At 34.7% G+C, this 18598-nt stretch overlaps 1 protein-coding gene across 3 annotated transcripts in view; it reads right to left on the reverse strand.

The window, feature by feature from the left end:
• Positions 1-860: 860 nt before the first annotated feature.
• The window catches only part of FAM184A (family with sequence similarity 184, member A), a 76745-nt gene continuing 59007 nt past the window's right edge, over positions 861-18598 (reverse strand). For 2 of the 3 annotated variants that reach the window (XM_004673815.2, XM_012724023.1), the window contains 7 exons: positions 16204-16331; positions 14116-14300; positions 13514-13660; positions 7668-7785; positions 5628-5732; positions 2603-2805; positions 861-1207 (listed from right to left, as the gene is read on the reverse strand). In XM_004673815.2, the coding sequence (XP_004673872.1) occupies positions 1126-1207; positions 2603-2805; positions 5628-5732; positions 7668-7785; positions 13514-13660; positions 14116-14300; positions 16204-16331 (968 nt within the window). In that variant the 3' untranslated portion in view covers positions 861-1125. The remainder of the gene's footprint in view (positions 1208-2602; positions 2806-5627; positions 5733-7667; positions 7786-13513; positions 13661-14115; positions 14301-16203; positions 16332-18598) is intronic. The other variant, XM_012724018.1, reaches the window with a different exon arrangement.

The following is an 18598-nucleotide window of genomic DNA, read 5'->3' on the forward strand; positions in this document are numbered from 1 at the left end:
GTAAATAAATGTCCAAATTATGATGTGTGTGTGTGTGTATAAACTAGGGGCAAGAATTTACATATAATGAGATTTATTTTCGTAAATAACTACAGTCATTTTTTAAAGGAAAAATTCAATCTCTTAGTGTAAGAAAAAAATCAGAGCAAGTTTTTTATAGAAATTTTTTTCACTGTAAAAAAATGTTACCAATTTGTGCATATTCAATGCAATGATTTGTTTCTTGAAGATTTTGTGAGGATTAAAAGAGGTAATCTTTCTACTGCCCTCTTTACACAGTGCCTGATACAGGACCATTTCATTTAACACACCATGTGTTTGCATTTATCTTGTTCATCCACACAGTTTTAAAATATATTGAGTCTACTGAGTCAATTTGGCACTCTTAGAAATAATGCCTTATTTTAGACCACCAAATACAATATAATAGTATGTCAAGATGGACTAAAAGCTTAAAGGAATAAAAACTCATTAATATATGATAATGGTTAGCTATTTCTACAGCTTTTAAGCTCTGACTCCTTTTTTGCCCAGTAATATTGCCCATAGATACGAATTAAAAAAAAAAAAAAAAACCCTGAAAGTAAGTCATCAGTCTATTATATACTTGAAAGTCTACAATTTCCTACAAATGTTTTCATTCCAGCCTTGCAAATTTAGAGAACAGTTTGTAGTTATACAGGATAATGTTAGTGGGACAAATCAAGACATTTCCCTGATCTGATTTTATCATGATTATTAAAGTCAAAAAGTTTGACATGATTATTGACACAGTAAAATTCTTTTTTGGCCGTCTATCCTAGAATTCAAAGGTGTCTACAAATTACATTTACTAGAAAAAATGAAAAGCATTATTGTTGTTCTAACAAAATTTATTATGCAGTAATTACAAAGGTTCAAGACTCTTCCATCTCAAATAAAAATAACTTATAATTACACACATAATATAATACCTAATAGTGTGATTCCAATAAATACCACAGTAAATACAGTGCATTTTCAAATTGGAGGGACAAATACTTTCTCATTCACAGTGTTTGATATAGGAAGCCTGCTCACATAATGACTTGTGCAAGGTCATGCTCTTAGTAACAGTCCACACAGAGCTGTGTCAACACAGTTCTTTCAGAATGTGAAGTACCGGGCAAACCACTCTTGGCGCTGGGGATCCGGAGAAGCCACCGGGGAAGCTTCACTCTGGGGAGGACTGAATTCATAAAAAGAGAGACATGTAACCCAGCATAAAGCTGTTTTGCAAAATGAAGGGAAAAGCACATAAAACATCAAGGTAGATGACAACAGGTTCACTTTGTTGGAAGATGGGCATGAAAGACTTGCTAACTCCCCTACATGAGGTTTGTTCTCCCCTCCAAGAGAACAGGAGCTTATAGCAGCAGCTGAGGTGAGGTCAGCGAGGGAAGAGCCATATCACACAGCAATTACAAAGAAACAAAATCAAACAGGTGAGAAAAATAGTGTCACCATCTTTGAAAATTCAGGATGAAATGAGGGAACTGAGACCAAGATAATATTCTTGCAGCACCTTTCTGTTAATTGAAATTTAAGAACCTGACACAAGCCTTTTATTCTTACACATATGTGTTCTTAAATATAACTGAATTTAAAATCAAAGCTATAGTATCTTACTATATGTATTATAGACTTTTATAATTCCATAAACATACAGTCTTAGGAGGAAAGTAAAGACATTAAGAAGCCAGTTTCCCCTCTACCTCCAAGTTACAGCATTTATACTTATCTTAATTCTAATTTAAGGTTCGTGGGCTAGTGGAAAAAATGAAAGAATCCCTACCGTCTTTGGGGGAAATTACAAGGCACGCAACAATGTGTAATGGGAACTCCAGTGGTCGTGTTCCTGGACTCATGCACATGCATCTTACTGATTCCTGAGCATCCCCATGCACAAGGGAAAATAAGCAACACAAAATATTTAGCAGGAGACACAGTCACAGTTGTATCTGACTACTTTTGATTCTTGCTATTTTTGTCTACTTATAAGACTATTATTGGTGGCAAAACTTAAGAATAAATAAAAATAAAGCAGCACAAAATCAGTAATAGGTAAGCTTAAAAGGATAGTACTTTCTGATAATTGAATTTCATTCAAATTTTTCTTGTTACTATAAAAATTGTTTATTATTATCTCTCCCTGGAAAGAGAGATATCAAGTTCTCAGAGTGTAATATATTTTCCATTTTGCTAATAAACATTATAAATAAATCCCATAAACAGGAAAGGGAACAGAACATAAAAATTCTTAATAATATTTTAAAGTTCCATAATAACTTTCATCAGGATGGCTTATTAAAGAGAACTTGGTGACAATAGTAAAAATGAAGCAAGTGTCCTTAAGATTGTGAGCCTCTGAGTTACATTACCACCTCTTTAAGCGTTTAGAAAACTGACAAGAAATTACAGACAAAAAAGAGTTCTCTAGAAAGGTGGTAAATATATTTCACAGTAATTATAGTAATATATTTCAAGGTTATTTTTAAGGTAAAGTAGATTTCTGCAATGTAAGACAGTATATTTCGCAAGTTAAATTAAGAAAAAAAAAAAGTCACTGGTGAGACGGGCTCACCTCAAAAACGTCTTGGCCTCTTTGGGTGGCACTGGCTGTGGAAGTGGTTTGCTGCTGTTGAACTCCATGTCATGGATTGGAGAATTAGGAATGGGATCCAGGCGGTTAGGATGTCCATTGCCCACTCCACCAGATTCCAGAGCACTTAGATTGGGAACACTCACAAACCTGTTTGTTGGTGATTTATCATTCTTCTTTTTTTGCTGCATTAAAAATAATATATGTGAGGATAGTCCCTGCTTAAGGACAAATGAGAAAATAGGAATAGCAGTCAATAAAAATTTGGCATGAGAAAATTTTGGAAGCTGTGTAAATTCAGATGTTAAAATGAACCAGTGTTACCCAAAGTGTGGTCTGGGGATCCTTGGAGGTGTTCTTTATCTACATGGAGTCCTCCCAGACAAACATGCTGCTAGGACAGAGAATGAGGGAGAAACAGTTCGGCATGGTTCATGGGGAGGGGCTGAGCTGAAAAGATGCCTTTGCATGGGGGAAAGCGAACAGAGAGTAGGTCTGGCAAGTACCATGAGTTAAATGCATTTAGGCTAAAATTTGGAGAAGGGAGAAAAGTGAAACATAATTTTAAAAGAGAGGTCTGTGAACTTTTAACGTTCTGTCAAAGGGAGGCAGAACTTAACTTAGAAAAAAAAAGGAATGAAAATCCTTGGCAAAGTAGTTTGAAACAAATCTCAAATTTCTACCTAAGATCTAAAGGTCACCTAGAGAAGTATTAGTTTTTAAATTCACTACGCAGCTATTCTGAAGAGAAAAATTCAATCTGCATAATTATTTCCTGATTAATTAGATAAAAACCCTTAAAAAGAAACTTAAAGGTCAGAAAACAAAAGTGGTCATTTTTTTATTTTTCTATTCGTTTTTAACCAATAAAAAGAGGAATACAAGTGTAGATTATCAAAACCTATCAGCTTGCAAATCATTAACTTTACCCTCTATGCTATTACACATCATGATCTTGCAATGCAGAATGAAAATTAAATGTAAGATATTTTGAATACATCTATATTCAACTAATTAAATGTATATCATTAAATCTATGAAACATTTTACAAAACAGGTCCAGTGTTTAAAAAAAAATATAGCAGACAAAATGGCCTTTTTCCTTTACTTATGATCTAGCTATCTAGACATTGTCATTTGTCAAGCTGTGACCCTCAGAGTTCCTGACAAGGAGTCTGTTTTAGCATTACTGAAAAAAAGCAAGGAACCATAATTTCTTCAGAACTGTTTTTTGAAAATTAAAGTCATTATTAGCAGCTCAGGTAGCTTTAAAGTTTTTAGAGCTGCAGCTTTTTGTTCTGGTCACAAGGGGGCATAATTAAACCAACATAAGATTTCTATTTTACGAATCAAACATATCATTGGTAAAGTTCTATAGTAATGGTTTTACAGCTAAAACTTACATTTTTAATAAATAGAAAACTATTTCTAATATAGCTGTCTGGCTAAATCTAAGAATGAAAATTAATGATATTCATTTACTCACTATTTATTGAGTGACTCCTTTGTATCGGGCAGTATTTTAGGTTCTGGAGAACCTAACAAAATGTTTGAATTAATTTATTTTATAAAATATTTATGATTAAAGTTAGGAGCAGTTTAACTTGTGAAGGAAGGCTAGATTCCATATATTTTTTAAAGATTTATGTATTTATTCATATAGAACTGGGCACAGGCCAGAGATGCGGAGGGTGAGAGCCTTCACCAGAGACAGAGCAGGGAGCAGAGCAGGCAGATGAATGAAGTACACTGCTGAGGGGAGCAGCGGGCAGGTCAGGAGAGGTCTGCCACGCCATGTGGTCACCTCCGGGGCAGGTGGGAATCGAACTCATGTGGAAGTGGCTTTAGCTTCTCAGTGCTGTGCTTTAACCCACTGCGCCACAAAGGAGGGCCGGATTCCATATTTTTAACAGAAAAATTTTGTGAACTTTGAAAGCAAAATCTCTGGCTAAGGACCTAATCAAAATTAGGCATGATATGCAAATTAATAAAAATCTGAATTGGAAAATAGCTTGAATAATTCGTGTCTCTCTTTTTTAGCAGATTTATCCCATTTATTTATGCACACAAGAGCTGGGGTGTAGGCCCAGAGGTGCGGGGATCAGAAGATTCACCAGAGACAGAGTGGGAAGCAGAAAGGCAGGTCTACTGAGATACACTGCTGAGGGGAGCGGCGGGTGATACAGGAGAGGTCTGATGCGCTGTGTGTATCATCAGCTCCTTAGCCAAGGGCTGAACTCATGTTGCAGTGGCTGCAGATAGCTTTATAGTTTTGAGACTTAACCCCCTGCACAGCCAGGGAGGCTCCTAATACTTCCTTTCTGTTACTATTTCTGTTACTATTTCTGACTTTATGAAGTCTATACATAATTAAAAATCATTATTAATCCTTTATCACTATTCACTAGAGTAATTTGTGGTCAACTATAAAAAATGACATGAAATTTTGCAACTGAACAGTATTTACTGAGGAGTCTAAGAATGCTGGGCACAAAGACGTGTAAGACTTAGTCATCTCCGTCTCATTTCATCCATCTACAAGGCTTTTCTGCCTTATGAACCTAACAAAGCATTTGGAATAGATCACATTCAATGTTCAGTATCAAGAAAGGCCATATGTCTGAAAAGTAGTAAAACCCTTTTCTAAAGAATGGCAGACAACAAAATACATGCCCAACCTAAGGTCCTTTAAGATGGCAGGTCTTAGTAAGGGAAGCTGTTGGGAATGCAGAGCTGGGGTGCCTTTTAGGACTCACTAGATATAGTGAGGAAATGAAAAATTATCATGAGGAGATTTAGCAGTTTTCTCAGAGATATTAGGGGTTTTATAGTATTTTAAGGGATAGAAGTTTTCAACAAATTACTAGTAGTATCTCATTTAGAAAAAGAATAAATAATTAGTAGATTTTAATCCTAGATTATTAAAGAAATTTTTTGAAAGTATTTTATAAACATTTTAATCAAGGTTTACAACACCTTCCTACTTTTTAGTGTTTATAGCACATACCTTAGTCAATGGATTAATAACACCAACAGTAGGACTTGAGTTAAATACTTTGTTGAAGTTAGTTTCTCGATTGACTAATTCCAACTGATAAAACTTATTATCCTCCTATGGAAAAAAAATTACAAACAGCTTTAAACATTTTCTATTGACTATTTAAATACTTAATTGTACAAGGGTCATTCCACTCAATATAACATAAAACCTGAAGATTTCTATAGCTTGTATAAAGATTTGTAGCTCTGCTTTCAGTGTTAAAGATGCTCCTAAATAAGGGTCCCACCACCTCTAGCCCCTATACTTCACTCTTTTCTACCCTTTAATCCCCCTTTCCTCAGAAATGAGACCTGAATGTTCTGTTTGTTCCCATCTCTGTTCCAGAGGGCTGGCTGTGAAGTTTAACCATGCTTAATTTGCATTTCCTGGGCTGACTGCTTGGTTAATTATCTCCATATGTGAAGATGACACTATTATATCATTATTCTTCAATGCTGGAAATTATTTGCTCTCGCCTAATCTCTCCGAGACATCAACATATTACAGCAGTGGTGACTATAGACCACAGACAATATGAAGGGTCCTTACAGAGATAAACCCTTTGTCTTTGACTTCACCAACACATGCTAACTGGACAACCAAACATTAGAAAGTGGACACAGTAATTAAACGGCACAGTGTGTGTTTAATGCAGGATTCCTCATCCTCCTCTTAGTTACCACTGTCATTTGTGTCAGCCTCAGCTTGTGTGCCCCATAATCCATAGATTGGGATGTAACAGAGTATGGAACATCCTTGCTAGATTTCTGTCATCAACTAGATATGTTGCTTTGAAAACTTATTTTTCTCTGAAGTCTAATTCTTATTATGTTATGAGGAAACAGTACTCTTATATCTGTAAAACCTACTTACTAAGAACTAGAAAATCAATAGCTATTTCCACAAATGACAGATATCTAACACATTTACTAATGTCATGGGTAGAATATCATGCAATTTCCCATGAGTCTACTGTTATCAATAGGGCAATCTATAAGGCCTGTACTTGTGTTTACAATGCTGAGAAACCTGAGTGGCCAGTGGGTTGAAGCAGCGCACATGCATCTTTTCAATGCCTGTTCCTGGGTTCTATCTATGAGCCCCAATTACTAGCTGTTGCTTTTGGCAGAACTTCTCTTCCCAGCAATGGTCTGGGCTTCATTCCAACTACAGATGTGTTAAGGAAATCAGAAGTAAAGGCACTAAAGCCTTCTTCGCATTCTAATTCCAGTTTTTAGTTTAAGAAATCAATGAACAAGCAGCGATTGGCATTCTAGTTTTACTCTGAAGATTTTTATGTTAGTGGCAGTAAGAAGCAGTCTTAATTGTTGATCAAGAAATTTTAAAAGACTGAAAGGTTTTAATGAATTGTAAAGTATTTGTGTATTTTTCATTCTTGAGCAATAATGGCTTTCATTGACATTATATATTTATTGTTATATCTATATTTCTTTCCTGATGAACTTTCCAGATACCTAACACCTCTCTGTGTTCTGAGACTCTCAGAGTTTCCAGCTTTCTTAGATCGGCTCTCGGAATCCTCACGAAACCCTTTTTCATGGAGCTTTTCCTGGGAATCGGGTTCAGTGGAACATGCTTTAAGGAACTAGTTTGACTGACCTGAAAGGTACAATGCAGGCTAATGCACACATGTGCTGACTGCTCTTTACTATTCCCTTTTCCCATCTCTGTCTCTCTCACACATACACATACACACACTTCAATTGTATAGTAAGTGTACATCGGCAATAACATCCTAAAATATTTTGTGTGTATTAAAAACTACTTTTTAAAAGTATTTAAAAGAGGCACCCCTGAACCTAGTGCCAAATTTTAACTTTAAAATTACTTTGTATTTTTTATCCTTACTCATTAACATTTTAATACTTTTAATCACAAAGCACAGATATTGTACTTTAAATTTTCAATTAGAATTATTTAAAGTATTTTCCCAATCAACAATCTATTGATTACTAACAATGCTACACCAAAAACAAAGTATCTTACAATTAGTTTCTTTATGACCTGATCTCTTTCTGTAAGCATGGCTTTTAATTCTGTGATCATCTGTATATCTTCTGGCTTTGATTCTCTCATTAGATATTTTTCTTCCATTTCTTCTAGTCTATAAACAAGAAAACTTTTAGTTTATTGACATGACTCAGACAAATTCTTTTGTACCTACATTTTCCAAATTAGTCCAAATTTAAAACCAAAATCCACCCCCCCCCTTAAAATCTTTAAGCATAATGTTATGATTGTGTCAAGGGCTGAGAGTACAATTGGCTCCACCAGCAAGACGGTATTATTAAAGGCTTTTGCAGGTGACTGAAGAATTCACCTCCTTTGTCATTGAAGGTATATGAGGATGATTTATGAGGTAAGCACTGTAGAAAAAATGGTATACTAAATGATAACCTAGCAAAAGCAGGTTTGATGCTAGAAATGTAGGTTTACTATTAGAAGACTTGCCATGAATACAACATTGCCTGATGATATACAAGACACAGAAGGGAGGCAGAGGAAAGGGCACAAAGGACACACATGTGTGACAACATCACTCCACACATTTATGACATTATCATTCCTGGTTTATGGGAAGCACAGTTAAGAGTCTATATTATTTAATACAAATAAGCTGTAAAAAAAAAAAAAAAAAGGTTCAACAGATAAGAGAAGTATATTTTACTCTAGTCTGTTCTGTCCTGAATGAATGAGAAACAAGAATGACTACTACTGGAGACATGAGAGGTGGCTTTTTATGAGCGGGAGTGACATGGAAACTGCAGAGTCTAAGAATATGTAGGATAGGGTATAATTTTCAGGATGCAAAAGGAGAATAAAGGTTTAATTTGAAAAAACATCTGGTTTTAAAAAAGTGAATTAGAATTAGTTTTTAGAGTAATTGGAATTATTATTATTTAGAAATATTTTAAAATGTTGTTTTCAGAATGAAGAATGGGACTTACCAAGCTCAAATAGTGAAGATTCATTTAAAAATATATTTATTTAACAAATATTAAGTAACTTCTAGATGATCTAGGAGAAATCAGTGATATACTCCACCCTCCAATTCCATAGAAGGGTCTCACAATTTCTATATATCTCAGTAATTTTCATAAACTCAACTGACTCAATCTGAAATAAAGGTTTATTTAGAGATAACATACTTGACTCCCTACCTAGCCCCATGGCTAAAGTTCTAAAAGTTCTATCTTTTGTGACAGTGCAAACTGAGTAAAAAATTATATGATTAACTAAGCTCACATAAAGTGACTTGATTTTATCATAATAGGATTTATATATACTTATATGAACAAAAGTTTAAGCCATTGGATAACAGTGACCTAATCAAGAATGAAGGCATTTGGTTTACCACTGAAGTAGCTACAAGGTGTCACTGGAGTACTTTATCATTAAAAGCAAAGGACATGATCTCTGAACTGCTTACTGTAGCTAAACAAGAATATCTGGTAGTAAGTGGTAGTTTAGAAAAAAAAAAAAACCCTAAGTTTAACGCTATTGTTTATCCCTTTTTTTAATAATATGAAAGAAAAAGTGAGTCTAAAAGGAATCTGAAGCAGTTACATCCTTAAACCACCTTTTTGTGCAACAAAGGTCTCCCTGAACCTAACTTCTAGTGTTTACTTTCATTTAGATTAAACATTTTTTACCTACGAAATCATCATCAGTTAATCCTCTCTACAAAATGCCTTTACATTACAAAAAAATTTTAATAAAAGAACACCTGAATGTTAAAGATGAAAAATAATTAAGAAACAATCACTGTAAATGCAAATGGAAAGCATTAAAGGAGAGAACAAGTAAATAATCTATATAAATTTAACTTGAATTCTAACAGGAAGAAAACTTGGTCTATTCCAATATGTAATATCCATTTTAAGCCAACATAACACTATTTCAATTGTCCCAACGTAACTCTTTAAACTAGCAGTATATTGCAAAGACTGAGTGTGAAACTGGTAGTGATACAGGAGATGGCTTTAATGTCTATTCCTTTAGTTATGATGATGACATGAAACAAAGTCTCAGTTTGATTCCCAACAGCTTACATGGCCTTCATAACATATGCTTATTATTCCCTTCAATAACACTAACGCAGGCTTTGGAAATCAATGCTAGATAGACATTTATAGAATTTCAGTTTGGCTTCTGTGTTGACTAGTGAGTGGTTTTTCAGCAATAGCCAGAAAAGACCAAATCCCCAAACATTGTATAGAAATAATTAAAACCTGGGAAGTATTGCTTTGATGGAACCACACAAGTATGCAGAGGTTTTGAGTCAAAATAGATTCACATTCAAAGTAATACAAAGAGAAAACAGAGAAATTGAACATGTGACATGACTAAGTAGGCTTATTGTTCGGTTCTCCCAGGCATGGGTGCCCTGACATTTTTAACTGAGCATATTTAGGTTAGGACTGTGGTTCATGAATAACACAAACCAAACTGTTTGTATCTAAAAAGTTACACAGAATTGTGCAAGAAGTTTCCTATAGTTCAGCCAAGCTGTTTTTATAAAACAAGTAATTGACAGACTCAGAGAGTTGAGATTTTAAAGCCAAACACATTTTTGGCACATACATATTTTAGAATTTCAGATACAAAGTAGAAGAATTGTATTATTATGCCTGCCTTCTCTACAGCCTAAGGAAAGGAAGCAGTAATTGAAACCTTTTATGTCACGTGTTTTTTTTTTTAATTTAAGCATTTTAATGCTGAACTTTTCCTTCCCCATAAATTATGACAGACTCCAACTTGTAGCACTAGAAGTGCTACATCCTTACCTCACAAAACTTATGAAAATATATTAAATATTAATTTAAATATTAAGTGACTGCAACAAAAACTAGTAGCGTATTACAGATAAAAGATATACTAACTAGAACTCATTCTGGTGTGGTGGAGTACTTTTACATTAGTGATCACTAACCTACTTAATTATCTTTTTGCTTCATTATACGGAGCAGTTAATGTAAACTTACATGATAACAATTTCTGAACCATCTTTTCTGCATAATAATGATTTGCCAAGTCCAAATTATAAGTTTAAATTTAGCTTAACTTCTTTAAAAGAGCACATTATCTCATTTGCTTCTAAAACAAACATCATGGCATTTTTATTAGATAGGAAGCTTTTACTAAGTTATCACTCAAAGGAAAAAAAACCTATAGGATACCGTAAAGAATCTAAGAACATTAATATCCAGCACAAGAGGAAAAGACTTCTTTTGTACTAAAGGCTGAATTCTTACCACCACTACTACAATATATAGAGGGCGCCTTCCAACGTGTAAGTGTCTTGCCCCCTCTTCCCTAAACAGCCCACCAGGGTTTGTACAAAAAGCAACAAAAGGAATAAAAGCAAGACCCCTCCAGCTGCTTCAAGCTTCATCTGACTGCTGAGCCATTTCCTTCTGCTCCTCCATCACCACCACTTTTAACAATCCGCAGGACTTTTCAAGTTCAAGATTTTAAAGTCATCATGCAGGTGACTAGGAGCTCAGTCAAGTACCCTGAGTTCTTTGAAATGGACTGGGAGTGGTCCAAATGTTCATTTCCCCTAGCTCCTTAAACTGGAATAGTCTCACCCTGCTTACCACTTCTGTTTATGTGCAAAGCATTTTAGCAATCTAAGCAATAGACTGCATTTAAGGATATGGAGCAGAAATCCTATTGCCTAAAATTGTGCTTTTCAATATGGTAACCACTTTGTCCATGTGTGACTATATTTAAAATAATAAATATTAATGAAATTAAAAATTCAATTTCTTGGTTGCACTAGCCACAATCAAGTGTTCAAATCTATTGTGGATAGTACCTACTGTTCTGAACAAAACAGACACAGGACCTTTTCATTACCCCATAAAAAAATGAATTAGACAGCACTGCTCTAAAATACATTTGTATGTGTGCTTGTTTAACTAAAAGAGGAAACAGCTAAAGCTAGAGACTAACTATGTGGTGAAAAAAGAAATACCACACTATTTAGTGGAACTATAAAATAACTGGTAAATCTAAAAAGGCATTAAAATATTGGACTTATAAGTAATATTAATTCAATTATTAAATTGGATCATAATATAGAACAAACTGACTTGTTATTACTATCTACTGAAAATTTATAATGTGCAAAATCACATAAGACAGAAAAAAATAAAAACAACAGAACTTTACTTTTAAATTAACATTCCTAAGGAGACAAGACAAACAGGTGTGTGTGTGTGTGTGTGTGTGTGCGCACACGTGTGGGTAAATATGTGCTAGGGAAGTTCAGATTTCAGGTAATGAATAAACAAAGGTCAGAAGAAGAAAAGCCCAGGTATTAAAGTTACTGTAACTCATTTTTGCAAAATGTTCAAGGTTAGGACTAGTTCAAGGTTCTACATGGTAGATATCTGAGCTCAAAAGAATTTAAAACTCATCTCCAGTAAGAGTAAAAACAAAAGTCACTCTGACTGGAAATTATCATATGAGTCTCCTTACCAATTCAAGAGTAGCTTCACAAAATATTACATATTATAGGGAATCCTCAAAAAAAAAAAACTCACTTCTGAAACAATGTCTACTAATTCTGTGAAAACTGTGTGTCTGTCTATTAGAAAGGACACCTCACACTGCTAAGGCCACAGATTGTTAAAGCCAAAGTCTAGAGGCTTGTTTTCTGTATCACATAAATGAATGTTAGTGTAATGACATTTACTATGATACTTATTTGGGTAAATGATGAAATGTAGAGAAATAATCTTTAGGTTTGGAAAGATAACTAAATAGTAATGATGTAATAGGTTATTCGAGACTACAGAGGACAACACAGGAGAAGCTTAGAAGAAAACCAAGGCACTCATTATGGCTGCCACAGGCAATAGATGGGGAATCAGGATCACTGCTGGATGAGGCACAATAAGACAACTGGCTCTTAAAGGGAAGACAATAAGATTAGTCACTATTTTGACCTATTCAAATATATGGAGTTTTTTTTTAAGGAAGCTTTTTTAATTGAATGGAAAAAGAGGTGGAAAGGGAAAAAAAGCCACTTGCAGCACTTTAGAATAATTCTGAGGTAAGCTGAATTAGGGTTTTGGTCATAGAGACAAACTGAATACTACTTGCTTTGGCTATAAGTTTATAAGTATGTAGCAAAGAAATAAGCTATTATAAGCTATTATATATATATATATATTTAAAAGCAATAATTAGACATTCTGGTATTAAAAATAGAGAGGCTATTATGAGTAGTAACTTCATATGAGATGTATTACCTTTACTGTGTTTTAAATCATAGAATAATTAAATGTTTGTTGTAGGAATTCTAAACAATCTGTAGGCAGAGTATATAAAATAAAATGAAAAGTCTTGGCTTTCTCCACCCCTGATATCTCCTAATCCACTCCCTGGTGGGAACTATTGTCATTAAACATTTGTATTTGATTCAGGATCTTTGATGTTTTCATAAACTATATATATTCTTAATGTATGTACAGGATCTTAATATTCCTACTGGTCATATTATGCTCTTTTTACTTAATATTATACAATAAACATCTTCTGAGTTTTCACGGTCATGGTAAAATTCATGATCCTGAGGGATGGCTTTAGACAAATACTGTCCTAGGAAAACTCTAGCAATAGCAGACAACAAAGCAATCATTCAATGGTCTCATCTGAATTGAAGACTATATCACACTATGATTACCATTTGTAATACAGCACTTGTTTTCTTTTTTAAGTATCACTTAATTAGACTCAAAAGAGCAGCTAGTTTGAGGTCAGACACAATGTTCCTCAGTTACTACTTAACTATTAATTTTCTTTAATATAATATGACTTACGACACTTGTAAAGCTGCATTTATTTCCTTGAGTAGCTCGTTAGTCTTATTAAAATCTGCCCGCATGATATTTTTCTCTCTGAGGTGGTCTGCTGTCATGACATCCAGCTCTTTTTCAAGTTTCTTGTTTAAATCTTGCTCATGTAACCTGTTTTATTTTTAGTTAAGAAAATGTTATTCTGAAGTCAAGCTTTTGTAAGTTTCTATATTCTACCAGATTTGAAATTTTGAAATGTTTTTAGCTATACTATAAAGAAAGTCAATGAAAACAACCGAAAGTACATTACTTACTTTGCTCTTATCTTCTAGTTTGTTAAAGTTGTCTCCTTTAATGCTTTTTTAGGTAACATTTTAAGGACTGTAGTTAATGATATGCAGTTTCCAAAGTTAATGTATGCAAATACATCATTCACAATATAAATACAATATAAATACTGTATCTACATTCTAGATTTAACAAAGTTAGCAAGCAAAGTAAAAAATGGTCTTCAGTTTCTTCCTAAAAGGGCAGTCCAGTCACAAGCACAGGCATATTATCACTATCTACCACTGCATTCTTGCAGGTAATGCGACATGCTCCTTCTGTTGTAATTAGTGGCATACCTCATCTGCTGATTAGATTCACTTCGTATTCTGAGAATTTCTTTCCCTTTGAATTCCAATTCTTTGGTTAAGGCACTTATATTTTCATGAAGGTGATGAACCTCCTTATCCAAGTCAGAAATGTGATGTTCTCTGTGCCTTAATTCCTCTTGTAGATCTGTTATTCTACACATGTGCTCCTTACTCTGCAAATAAAAACAATTCTCAAAACTTTACTACATATTTCTTTTCTGTGTAGCAGAGAAAGAAAATGACATACTGGAATGTCAAGTGTCATAAAACTTATATTGCTTCAAAAGCAAAAGGTTAAAATGAGAAAACCTTAAGACTGTTTCTTTTCCCATATAGCTAAAAAGTGTTTATATGGACATAGCTTCATTAACATCAAAGTGACAAGGTGTTCAAAAGACCACAAAAGTATATCTCCCTTATTTTGCAGATGAGGAAACTAGACACAAAAGATGATTTGTCCAAGGATGATTTATAACCAATGGCAGTGTTGAGATTAGAATATATGGGGTGCTCTTATGTACTCAATAAGTTACATGGTCCTGCAGTAAAAGGCTGGCACCACTATCCTTTAACCCAACAAGAACCTTCAGCTATGGAGGTCACCCTAGCACATGTGAATGTACAGAAACAAAACACATGCACAAACACAAGCATGGCTTAGAGAAGCTTTGTCTGCCTAATGAAGGTCTACTGGCAATCTTATATGATAGATAAGCTCTATTCCATTTTCTACATGACACTGTTTTCTACAATTGCTGTAGGCCTATGTATTGTCAATTTCAGTGTCAGTTTGCCGAAGAGCATAAAGTTCCCCTCCATGGCAATAAGGTAGTTCATTTAAGACTATAGCCATGAAGAGAAAATTTAAGCTGATCATTTAACATAGCTGAAGATGAACATTGTGAAAGTCCTAAATTTAGTAAACTAACAAACAGCTTCACTGAACTACACCTAAAAATCCATCCAATCACAGATATATGTGTGCAAAATCACACAATCTAAAGTAAGTATCATTTGGTCAAAACAAAAATTTTAAAGGATAAAAAGAAGAGATATGGAATAGGTCTCAAGAACTTGCTACTACTATAGCTAATCTACCCAATATGGTTGTTTCAATTCAAATTGGAATTAAAATTAAGTAAAACTGAAAATTCAAGTTCATGAAAGACACATTTGGTTTATGTTAGTGACTACCACAGATGACAGCACAGATCCATTAATGTGGAATATCATCTTATGTCATTCTTTTTTTTTTTTTTAAGATTTATTTATTTATGCATATAGGACTGGGGTATAGTCCAAAGGTGCAGGGGCAGTGAGAGGATTCAGCAGGCACGGAGTGGGGAGCAGAACAGGCAGATTGATGAAGTACACTGCTAAGGGCAGCAGTGAGCCAGACAGGTGAGGTCTGGTGCATTATGTGGATCACCTCCCAGGCCAGGGATAGAACTCACATTGAAGTGGCTGTGGCTAGCTTGCAGTGCTGTGCCTTAACTCGTTGCGCCACCAGGGAGGGCCCACTCCGTATTATTCTTTCTCCACAATTTGTTTCATTTATTTATTTTTAAAGGTTTATTTATTTATGCATACAGAAATGGGGTACAGCCAGAGGTATAGGGGCAGTGAGTGAAGTCACCAGAAACAGAGTAGGGAGAACAGGTAGGTCAAGCAAGTACACTGTTGAGGGGAGCAGCAGATGAGACAGGAAAGGTCTGCATTCCATATGGATCACCTCCCCGGCCGGGGATGGAATTCTTACTGAACTGGCCACTTTTGGCTTAGCTTCACAGTGCAGGGCTCCAACCTGCTATGCCACCAGGGAGGGCCTCTTTGTATCATTTATACATTTTCAAGATGCAAGTAAAAGTCAAAATATTCAACTAAAAGCTCATAATAGGTAATGTTATGACCATTATACTAAAGTTGAATTATTTTCTTTAAAAATAACTTTTTTTTAACATAGATAATAGGTTGTAACTAATGAAAATATAAATGACAAAAATAATTCTCAGAAAATTGTCTACATTCAAACCAATTCATATTTAACAATTCATCTCAGAACAGAATGTTATTTACCTGTCTTCTGCTGATGTCTATGCTTCTCTCCAGTTCCATTTTAGCAGCTGCCAATTCTTGATGATGACTACGCCGTAATAAATCAATTGCAGCTGCATGCTGGTGATTTAGTTCTGAGCGTAAGGAAGCTGAAATCCAAGGAAAAAAAAAAGAGGTTTGGCATATTTTTGAAATACTAAAAATGTAGATAAAAACTATGAAAGTCATAGAATAGGTATCAGGACATAAACATTTCATACATTTGTGTATTTTCAAAATTAATGGACTATGATAGAATACCAGGGGTTAGAGATCATCTAGTTTTAATGAGTATAAGCAAACTTACAATTCAAATGGATCAAGGTTTTTGTATATATGCTTCCAATTTGCAAGTGAGGTGCTATTGGAGATGGGTAATTTTAAATCTCCTCATTCACTATTAGAATAATAAAATTTTAGAGTTGCATTGGCCCATAGCATACCTGAAGGCAACTTCTCAGCCAAACACAAATTCTTCTACAATATCCTTGAAAGATGTTAAGTACTGGTTGGCACATGCTTTTAGTGATTTAGAAGTCATTGTTTTCCTTTGAATTTAGAATTGATTCTTTCATATAATCCACATATATTGAATGCCATGTATTAAACTAAGGGAGAAAAAAATATTACCCCATTCTTATAACTGCCTGGCCACAAAGGAAGACATTATGTGAGGGAATATAGTGGGATATTAGAGATGATTAATAGGTATAATAAAAACACAATGGTGCCAACACCCAAATTTCTCTGGGGATGGAAGCTGGCAATGTTACCACAAAGGAACTATTATATAATTAGGTCAAAATGAGTGAGTAGGGGCCTCCCTAGTGGTGCAAGGGGTTAAATCTCAGCACTATGAAGCTATCAGTAGCCACTGCAGCATGAGTTTGATCCCCAGCCAGTGAGGTGACTTTCATAGTGTAGTGTACCTTTCCTGTCTCACCTGCTGCTGCTCCCTTCAGCAGTGTGTTTCAGTATATCTGCCCGTTTTGCTCCCTACTCTGTCTCTGGTGAATCCTCTCACTCCTTACACCTCTAGGCTGCACCCCAACTGCTCTATGTATGTATAAGTAAATTTTAAAAATCTTTTTAAAAATAACCTTTTTTTTTTTTTTTAAGAGTGAACAGTAGTTCCCTAAGTAGAAAAGAAAACCATTCAGGAAGGAGTAACATAAACGCAGAAAGCACCTGATAAATCTAGAAAACTCTTAAGATGTCTGGTGCTATAGGAGTTCATGGTACATGTGTCCATATTGGAAAGAAAAAGCATCCCAATCTCAGAAAGCTTTAAATAAACTGCTTTTTACTTGATGCTTAAGCTCACAATTCTAAAACTGGGATATGTGGAGCAGTATGCCTGAGCGAACCTGTAGAATACACACATCTCTGAAACACGAGTGTTACTTTGAAGATATTTGGGAAAGTAATTATTTTTATATCAGTATGAAAGAGATACAAATGGGGTAAAATAAAAATTACACATTTTAAAGCTAAAGTGAAACTTCAAAGCAATGATATGCTTAGCTTATGGGTGTGTTCTGAAACTTACACGTGTATAGGGTTATGTTCAGTTTCCCTGGTGTTAAGAGGAGAAAACACTTCTCCATGGAAAAACTTGACAGGCACTGAGGAAGGACATGGGAATCACTGAAGGATTTCAAGTTGGGAAGCTACAGGTTACCTGAAAGAAGTCTACAAGAAGGGCAGGTCATTGGGAAGTTTACAGCAATAATCTAGGTGAGAAATTACAAAACCATAAACTAAGTATGGCAGAAGGACTAAAGAGGAAACATACACGAGGAACACTAAGAGGAAAAAGTAAGATAACATGGAAGTGAAAGAAAAAAGTTGAATTAACTCCCAGATTACTGGTTTTGGTAACAGTAAATAATAGTACCATGAATTAAAGTGAGAGGCACAAGAATAGAAACACACATTTGAAACATAAGGAGATGGTGAACTCATATTTAAATTTGTAGAGGATGATTCAGAATACATAACTAACAGTTGGTAAGAAGTAGCTACTAATTCACAAGGAACACATATTGGTTTAGAAATGTATATTTGGAGTCAGTAGTCACAACTACAGAAGATGGCAGTTGAAGCCATGGATGTGAATCCAATCAATCGAGAAAACTACTAAGAAAAAATATTTATTTAATTGATGCTTGAGGAAAGAGGACTGACAATGCGATTAAAGAGCAGAGGTAAGAAAGTGAGTAGAGCCAATTTCAGAATACTGTTATCACCCAAGGTGGGGGGAGATTCAAGGTCAAAGTGTTTGTATGATACAGACAGACTCAAATAAGATGAGATCTAGTAGGTGAGAAAACTTTGGATTTGGAAATACAAATCCAAATTGCTGAATCCAAAAATT

The sequence above is a fragment of the Condylura cristata genome, unplaced genomic scaffold (assembly GCF_000260355.1).
Source record: "Condylura cristata isolate star-nosed mole 26May11 unplaced genomic scaffold, ConCri1.0 scaffold00001, whole genome shotgun sequence".
NCBI lineage: Eukaryota > Metazoa > Chordata > Mammalia > Eulipotyphla > Talpidae > Condylura > Condylura cristata.